General features: G+C 51.5%; 1 protein-coding gene across 1 annotated transcript; it reads left to right on the forward strand.

Moving 5' to 3' along the window:
* Window positions 1-4,876: 4,876 nt before the first annotated feature.
* On the forward strand, window positions 4,877-9,134 carry LOC125522545. Its single transcript, XM_048687594.1, has one exon. The coding sequence runs from the start codon at window positions 5,992-5,994 to the stop codon at window positions 8,902-8,904; it is 2,913 nt and encodes a 970-aa protein (XP_048543551.1). The 5' UTR covers window positions 4,877-5,991; the 3' UTR covers window positions 8,905-9,134.
* The last annotated feature ends 333 nt before the right edge of the window (window positions 9,135-9,467 follow it).

Below are 9,467 nucleotides of genomic sequence, written 5' to 3' on the forward strand. Positions count from 1 at the left end.
CCTATGGGTCCGACCTCGGCCATGTGGTTTGGATCAGCCTTCGTGTACCGTGTCTTCACCATGGCCCAGGCCTCCCTGGCGCCTTGACGGCAGGCCGACATCTTCCACAATCAGAAGCGCCGCCGCGCTCCCTTCAGCTTCTCTACAAGCTCTCCAAGGCCTTCGGGCATGGAGACGGATGGCCACAAGGCCTGGGCGACGCCTTGCATCACCTGCCGAACTCGCTCATGCAGTTGTGAGAGCTCGGGAAGAAGGTCACCCGTAGAAGCAGGCATTTCCTCTGCAGGACAACCTGTTAGCATACCTACAGACATTACTCTGTTAGTCGACTTCCTCGCCGAACTCTTTTTTCAAAGTTCGTTTAAGCACTTACTATATATGCCGCGTCGAAGCCGCTGATTCTCCTTCACGGAGTCCAACAGCTGGGCACGAACGTCCTTCAGTTCAACGCCCAGCTTGGTGTTGGCATCTTGGAGATCGTTCTTCTCCCGCCTCACCTTTGTCAGCACGCTCTCACCAGCCTTCAGCTGGCGTCGGAGTTGTTGCACTTCCGGATTTAATCCGGCACCATCTGCAATTTCATTTGTCAGATTTGCACCCACGCCGCACCTCGCAAAATACTTATCTTTCGAAGCGTATATTACCAGAGGGGGTCTCCTTGGGCTTCCCTGCCGCGGCTACTGTGGCCTCAAGTTGGGCTTTGCACTCTTCCAGCTCCTGGGACAGCAGGGTATTCTTTTCTGCAAGAACCTGCATAACAGATGATCCTTAAATCAGTTATTCTAACTGCTTCAAGTCTCGGGGGCTACTGGTACATATATATAATTACCAAAATTTTCTTACCCGTATGTCTTTCACATACTGCTCCGTGGCTCTGGCTAGACCATTTTGAGCGGCACGGAGGTACGCGTCTCCCGAATTGAAGGCATCCAATGCCTCTTGGGAGAAACAAGCGTCGCGAAGAACTGTCCGGCGATGCCTGTGGTTCATGGCACTCTCCACCTCGGAATTGGTGGCAGACAGCCTATCCGCATCCTCCATTGGAGGAGCGTCCGGTGCGCGCCTCGTGTTCGCCTCCGCTTCCGGACCAGGCTTTGGAGCCTGGCTGGTGGAGGCGCGATTGGCAGCCTCTCCGGATATAGTCCGGCGAGGTCTCTTCGTCCTGAAGAGAGCACGAGCGTTAATATGCCTCGTAGGAATAACACCTGGGAATAAGGCGGCGCGCTATACCTTTGTGCCGGTGCCTCAGTCCGGACCGCACTTCTTTTCAGCTCGCGGGGCCTTGTCGCCCCTCGTTGGCTAGTCATCGCAGGCTCGGCCTCCCGTCTCAAGGACCTCCCCTGCAAAACGCGGTTGTCATACGGCAATCGAAAACACGCGAGGACAGATCCCTTTTCAAAGTGCTGGGACTCCGGTCTCAGTTACCTGCGAGGCTGGGAGTAGCCCTGGATAATCGGTTGTAATGGCCACCAAGGCGTTGTCCTTGCTCAATTGATGAAACACTCCATCAATCAGCTCCACAGATAAGTCCGGATCCTCTTGAGAGGCCGGGTCGAGGGACCGTCCCGGATCCTCGGGTCGTGGAGGAGGGCTGTTTATTTCTTTAACAGCCTGGCGCAGTTCCTGTGTTGAAGTCGTTAGACTGAAAATTTAACAATGGGAATATAAAACAGATGGGCAAGTAAAAGTGTCCACTTACCCAACTTGGGGGATTGTACATAGAAAATCCACCCCGTGGGTTGACGCGGAGAAATTCCTCCTCTTCTCCCTTGTACAAAGCGGACAAGGTCTTTATTAGAGCGGCAGCCGAATCCGGCCCCTTACGGCCGTAGCGGGTGGCATTGTCCTCCCCGTTGAAGTCCCACATGGGGCGGCCTCTATACTGAAGCGGCTGCACCCCTCGCATGATGCATGCGGCCATGACCCCGATCATGGTCAGTCCGGAATGAGCTAACAATCTTATCCGGCCCATCAGGTAAATAACGTCCCTGTCACTTTCCCTCTAAGGGCTCCGTGGACGCCAGCTTAGGCACTTCTTTAGGGGAGCACTGTCGAACTCAGGGAGGCCGATCCGGACATGATCCGGCAGCGGGACGTCTTCTATATAAAACCATTCCGAAGGCCAGTCCTCGGACGCCTTCTTTGGGGTTCCGGATAGATATCCGATCCCGGCGATGCGCCACACTTCGGCTCCGCCCACTTGATATATCGACCCCTCCTTAGAGCGGGGCACAAGGCAGAATAGCCTTTTCCACAGCGTGAAATGAGCCTCGCAGCCCAAAAACAGCTCGCAAAGGGCTACGAAGCCCGCAATATGCAATATGGAGGCAGGCGTGAGGTTGTGCAGCTGGAGGCCATAGAACTCCAGAAGCCCTCGGAGAAACGGATGAATTGGAAATCCGAGCCCTCTTATTAAGTAAGGGGCAAGGCATACCCGCTCTCCTTTGGAGGGATTGGGGGCGCTCTCCGCTTGCTCTCCGCCATTATAGGTGGCAAGTCCGGCTCGAACCGGGACCATGTAGGCTGGGGGGAGAAATCCCTTGGTCTGGAGCTTCACTAGCTCGCTGTGCGGGATGGAGCACCTCTTCCAATCTCCAGGCTGAGGGCTGGAAGGGCGAGAGGAGGAGCTGCGCCGGCCGGCCATGATAGAATGGACCTCTGTCGGATACGCTCTAATGAATACTCGTGGAAGGGAGAAGGTGTGGTTTGGATCTAAATCCTCGTCCCCTTAAATAGGCGGCTCATTCACGTGGCTAGGGGTGTAAATATAAAAAACACCCTGACTTTTCGTATTCGTTTGACACGTGGAAAACGACCATTATTGGGTGTAGAAGCCAAGGAGCACTACATTTACAAGAAACCGGACACTATTCAACAGGTACATGGAATTTGGAGGAGAACCCGCCTTGCAATGCCGAAGACAATCTGCGCGGCGGACTTGTCGTCATTGAAGCCTGGTTCAGGGGCTACTGAGGGAGTCCTGGATTAGGGGGTGTCCGGATGGCCGGACTATACCTTCGGCCGGACTCCTGGACTATGAAGATACAAGATTGAAGACTCCGTCCCGTGTCCGGAAGGGACTTTCCTTGGCGTGGAAGGCAAGCTTGGCGATACAGATATGTAGATCTCCTACCATTGTAACCGACTCTGTGTAACCCTAGCCCTCTCCGGTGTCTATATAAACCGGAGAGTTTTAGTCCGTAGGACGAACAATAATCATACCATAGGCTAGCTTCTAGGGTTTAGCCTCTCTGATCTCGTGGTAGATCTACTCTTGTACTACCCATATCATCAATATTAATCAAGCAGGACGTAGGGTTTTACCTCCATCAAGAGGGCCCGAACCTGGGTAAAACATCGTGTCCTCTGCCTCCTGTTACCATCCGACCTAGACGCACAGTTCGGGACCCCCTACCCGAGATCCGCCGGTTTTGACACCGACACTCACCATGGCTGGAGCACCATTGCCGCCCGCCCTCGCCTTCTTCTGGCCATGGACGGACCACTGGCCTGAGGTGCCCATGTGCGGCGCGGGTGAGCACTGGCCTGAGGGCGCCGGAGCCGGCTTCTTTCGCGCGGAGGAGGAGGTCTTTGGCATGGACGGACCACTCCGGCGATGGGCTGGGTGGATGTGACGGCGGAGGAGCGGCGACGCACGGGATGCTGCTCCAGATGGTGGTGTAGGGGAGCACATGAAGTGTTTGTTAAAATGTCAGACAGGGAAAGAGGAGGAAGAAGAAGAATGACATGTGGGCCTGACCCGTCATCACGGTCAACATGACAGTCAAAATAAACGGAGTTGACGATTTCCGCCATGTCAGCCCTGACAAACGGGCCCCTCCTGTTATAAACGTGTTTAAATTGTCTAAACTGGCCATTTTATGAAAGTGGTAGTTTTTTGTCACAGGATTAGTATTAATTTAGAGTTTTTGATTAGTTTTCAAAATGTGATAGTTCTGTGGGACGGATACGTGAAATGTGGTAGTTTTTTTGTAATTACTCCCCTCAGCGAGATCGCCGAGATTTTGCTGGACGTCCTGGAAATCGGCATGTTCCTTGGCAGCGAGGTCTTGATGGTTTGAGGAAGAGGACGACATGCCCTAAAAAAAAGCCTGGCTCACGGAGCCCCTCTTCTTGCATCACGCGTTGTCTAGCTGACTGCCTGGTCTCGCATCACACGATGAACGTCATCGGAGACGAGGGCGTGACATCGACCTCGATGACGTATTCCACCGCAACTCGATCGGCGACTACACAGTACACACACAAGACGGATCTACGAGTTCTCTCGGTGATGGTGTAACTGATCGCGCTGTCCGACACCAGCGCAGTCGCAGCATGTTTCCCACCGGCGACGCTGCCGCTGGGTCGCCTCGGCGCAGGAGGTGGCCAGCCTGTGACGGAGTGACTGGGTGACTGGGTGAGCACACGCCGGAGCTTGCGAGGAGTGCACGGCGGGTGCTCGACGAAATGCGCCGGCGACATAGCCCGACAGGTGTTCGACGAAATGCGCCGGCAGCATCGGCCCGCCCGGCAGGTGTTCGAGCCTTCGAGGTAACAACGCTCGCGAGTAATAAGTAATGGACCTGAACCGGGTGTCCTGCAAAATGGCGATGACGTGACCTTCCTGCCCAGCTCGCGGCGGCCGTGCACGCCTGCCGCCCGGCCCAGCTGCACTGCTGCTGCAGTGCCCAAGACGCCTGCTGCTACTGTGATAGGTATGCATGTGCCTACCTGCTTGCTCTTATCTTGTTGCGATTCCATTGCGCTTGCGCTGTGATGGGTACTTCAGTTATCAAATGTGCAGAAGTTCAGAAAAAGATCACCCCCTCCTCTGTGTGAAACTAGTGGGAAATGGGATTGCATTATCTATCTTAAGCGGTTGGTGTTATGGGTTAGGACCCAGGGGACAGGCACGAAGACTTGGGGATTGGCAAGTCTTCGGTCCGACGATGCACGCATCTGCTCGCAGCTTGCTGTCTTGTCGTCCTGGCCGGACTTAAAAACATGCCGATCTCTGTCCCTGTGGCAGCCTGGTACTTGAATGGCGTTATATTAGCTTGCCATGCACGTGGCACTTAAGTAAAGTAAATCTAGCGCGATTCTCGCTGGATACTACACAGGCACAGTCACAGAGCACCCCAACAAACCTCTGCAAGTCTTCAGGTCCAAGTCAATCAAAAGAACAAAGACAGGTCTGTGTTCCCACACACTTCACACACCTGCTGTAGGCCTGAAATTGAAATGGTGGTAGATAAACTTTCAGGCACCACAATCCAAGAATCGCAAAACTTTTTCGTATATTCTCGAGGTTCAGTTAAAATGAAAAAGATAGATAGAAAGGGCAGAGGAAAGAGCCAGGAGGGAACATGCTCCCTCAAAAAGAAACATAGTAATATATTCAGATGGAAAGACACGAGGGATAACGACCGGCTCTGGAAAACTGCCTTGGACGTTTGTGCAAGTTGTGTTATAGTAGCTTGACAATACTGTACTACTGCAAGTTATCCTATTGCAATTCGGTAGGCATGGATGTAGTAAATATGCTCTTTTTTCTGTAGTAAATATGCTGTAATCTGATTATCTGAACTCAGCACACATTTTGCCCACATAAGTTTCTGCCGCTCCCAATTAGGTACTCCCTCCGTTCCGAATTTCTGCGACGACTAATTTGGAACAGAGGGAGTAGGAGTGTAGTAAAGATGCTGTATGAAGCTGTATGAAGCTAGGACGGACTAGGGGTGGACTGCAGAAAAAAGAGTGCTGCGCTTTTATGGCTACAACGGCGAAGCTTCGGCCATTTGAAACGGTCCACGTTTTCGGCCATGGGGATATTTCTTCATCTTGCCCACTCCCCCCTTCCTGTGCAGTGGAACTGTGGAACACTCGACAAAGACCAGCGCCGTTTACTAGTTCACCTCAATCTTGCAAACCCACATGAGCTACAATCTTTAGAGAGAAGCCAGAGATTTGCAGAGGAATCTCAGACCCATGGCGGATTCCGGGGAGCAGAACGGCAATGGCCATGCCCCTGCAGCTGCCGGCAACGCTCCCGTCGAGCCGCAGCAGCAGCAGCCAGCCGGCGCCGACGAGGCCGAGCTCGTGTGGAAGCTGCGGAAGTACCTGGTGCTGATGGCCATCCTCGTGGCGGCCATCACGTTCCAGGCGGGGCTGGCCCCGCCGGGCGGCGTCTGGCAGGAGAGCAACAAGGGCCGCGTCGCCAGCGACATCGTGATGAGGTCCAGCTACCCCAGGCGGTACCACGTCTTCTTCTACTGCAACACGACGGCGTTCGGGGCCTCGCTCATGGTGCTCATACTGCTCCTGGTGAGGAAGGTGAGCCGGAATCCGGTCTGGCTCCGCGCGCTTCAGTTCGCCATGATCCTGGGCTTGCTGGGGCTCATGGGGGCCTACGCCGCTGGGAGCTGCAGGGAGGTGAGGGCCTCTGTTTACATCTGGGTGTTACTCCTTGCCATCTTCGCCTATGTCACACTCCATGTGGTGTTCTTCAAGCACCTGGCACCTGAGGGGCTGCGGAAATTTCTATCCGGTGTCAAGAAACGTTGGAAGGGAACTCTGGGGTACATTTTCAATTCATCAAAACCAGATGAGCAAAAGGCTTCAAATGCAGAGAGGGTAGCCGATGATGGAGTGAATTCAATTAACATAGAAGAACCTGAAAGAAATGGCAGCTCCGAGCAGGTTCTTGCAGCAGCAGCAGCAGAAGAAGAAGAAGAGAAGAAGAAAAAGGAGAAAGAGGCTGCAGACAAGAAGAGAGAGGAAGAAGTGGAACATCTTGAAAGAAATCGCAGCTCCTTGCTGGTTCTTGCCACACTGGCAGCAACCGTGACTTATGTCGCAGGGCTAAGTCCTCCAGGTGGCTTCTGGTCTGATGATAACAATAACCACATTCCTGGTGACCCGGTGCTGCGAGATCACTACCCACGCCGATTCAAGGCCTTCTTCTATTGCAATGCCACTGCTTTTGCTGGATCACTCGTCATCATCATCATGCTCCTCAGTCAAACAGCGTTGGATCATGTTGTCAAGTCAAATGCTCTGCGGATGTGTGTGCTAGTTAGCCTCTTTGGGCTTATGGGGGCATATGCTGCCGGAAGTTGCAGGGAGGTCCATACATCTATCTATGTCTTTGCACTTGTTGGCGCAGTCTTTCTCTACCTCATCATTAAGTTTATTGGACCTGCTGTGCCCAAGCCGGGGGGTGTAGGAAACACCATCACACGTCTGGAAGAGAAGTGGGATAAACTGCTTAAGAAGCTGAAAGATTTCTTCATGACCCCGTCAGAACGTGACCAACCGCCTCAATCCAACAACAGCAACAGCTCAAACACTGATGATCCTGCTAAGGATGGTCTACAGAAGTTGCGCACATACCTTCTATTGCTTGGCATCCTTGCTGCCACAGTCACCTACCAAGCTGGGCTGAATCCACCAGGAGGCTTTTGGACAGATAGTACTGATGAGCATACTGCTGGTGATCCAATTTTGGAGGTCATCAGTCCCAAGCGCTACAAGGCATTCTTCTATTGCAACGCCACAGCATTCGTAGCCTCTTTGGTTATCATCATCCTGCTCCAGAGTCAGCAGATTACCCTTCATGCCATGAAGCGTAATGTACTGCAAACAGCGATGGCAGTGGTTCTCTTTGGTCTCATGGGAGCCTATGTTGCTGGAAGCAGCAGGAAGTTCTCAACATCCATTTATGTGTTCATTCTAGTGCTCCTGGTTTTCGCCTATGTGGCACTTCATACTATATATGTACCTCGCATTCTCAAGGCACCAGTGAAGAAGTTAATAGAGGATATAGAGGCTTCCATACCAGAATCCTCCCAAAATCTTGGTCCTTCTGAACTTGCTACTGAAGAAAAAGATTTGCAGAAGAGGCGCAAGTTTCTGATGTTGCTCGCAATTCTAGCAGCTTCTATCACATACCAAACTGGCATAAGCCCACCAGGTGGCTTTTGGACTGACAACAACGGCCACCGAGCAGGTAACTCGGTGTTTCGTGACGAGTTCCGAAACCGTTATAGGGTGTTCTTCTACTTCAATGCCACTGCTTTCATGGCGTCCCTGGCCGTTATTCTGTTGCTTGTTAGCAAGAGGCTATGCGACAGAGGTCTGAAGTGCTATGCGCTGCGCACATGTGTACTGGTTGATCTTATCAGCCTCATGGGTGCTTTTGCCGCTGGAAGCTGCAGAAAAGTGTCAACATCTGCCTATGTCATTCTTGTCATTGTTGCTGTGTTTGTCTATGTCATGATTCAAGTCATGGTTCTAGTATATGCAAAAGACAAGGTGAATAAACTGATGGTGTGGATGTTCAAAGGACAAATGGCCAGCTATAAAATTTTAGAGCACCAAGATACATCTACGGATCGCAAGAGAAGCACACGGGAGCACAAATGGCGCAAAGATTTAATGATGATTGGGACTCTTGCAATCACTGTCACATACCAAGCTGGTCTGCTCCCGCCAGGAGGAGTTTGGCCTGATGACCGGGATGGCCATTTTGCAGGTGACCCAATCCTCCATGATACCAACTTAACACGGTACAAGGTATTCTTCTACTGCAACGCCACAGCATTCATGGCCTCAATGGTCATGGTCAGCCTCCTACTGAACAACACAATAAGCAAGTACAAGAGATCTCTTCTTGTTATGAAAACGGCAATGGTATTGGGATTGCTTGGTTTACTTGGGGCATATGCTGCGGGCAGCTGCAGGAAGTTTAAGACATCTGCGTACATTTTTGCACTTGTCATTGCCGTGATCATCTACATCGTCATTCATGTCTTATTGTCATTTGACGAAGTGGCAAGGTTAGTGAAGGAGAAGTGGGAAAAGTGGGTGGGATGTCTGCAAAATTGCTTCGGTTGCAACTGATTCAAGCAATCAACCATCTGATGGAGAACCAGGACAAAGTCCTCTGCCTGTGTAAGAGTAGTCTCAGTTGTGGCATTTGTTCAGTCTATCATGAGATAGACACAACCTCCAAAGTTTCAATTTGTGTTTTATTCTTGCTCAAGGCCATCATGTAGTATTATTTGGTGCATTCTTTGAATGTGAGCAAAAGATAATACAAATGACAACTGTGAGGTGTGAAGTGGCTCTTCTTTCTTAGTTAACAATCTGTGGAATTACCTCATGAAGTGAAAATTGTTTGCCTACACGAATATGCAGATCATATGGTAACCCAGGAATGCAATATGCCAATATTTATTAGTGGTAGAGAATGCTAACTGACAATATCCAAATTTGCAATAACACCAGAATAACCACCTAGTGGAGAGGGGCAAAACAGCCTGCATAGATACTCTCAATCCTTGGAACGATACTGAAAGAGATAATTAGGAGCGACGTTACAAAGTGAGGATGTAATTTTAGCTAAATAGTCTCTTTGAAAATGACGCAATTCAGTGGATTACTGCAGCGCGGTGTCACTAGCA

This window comes from Triticum urartu, chromosome 7 (genome assembly GCF_003073215.2).
Source record: "Triticum urartu cultivar G1812 chromosome 7, Tu2.1, whole genome shotgun sequence".
In the NCBI taxonomy this organism is placed as follows: domain Eukaryota; kingdom Viridiplantae; phylum Streptophyta; class Magnoliopsida; order Poales; family Poaceae; genus Triticum; species Triticum urartu.

What these genes read in the sequence shown, in the direction of transcription:
- LOC125522545 (XM_048687594.1), top strand. Translation starts at nt 5,992, where the DNA reads ATGGCGGATTCCGGGGAGCAGAACGGCAATGGCCATGCCCCTGCAGCT.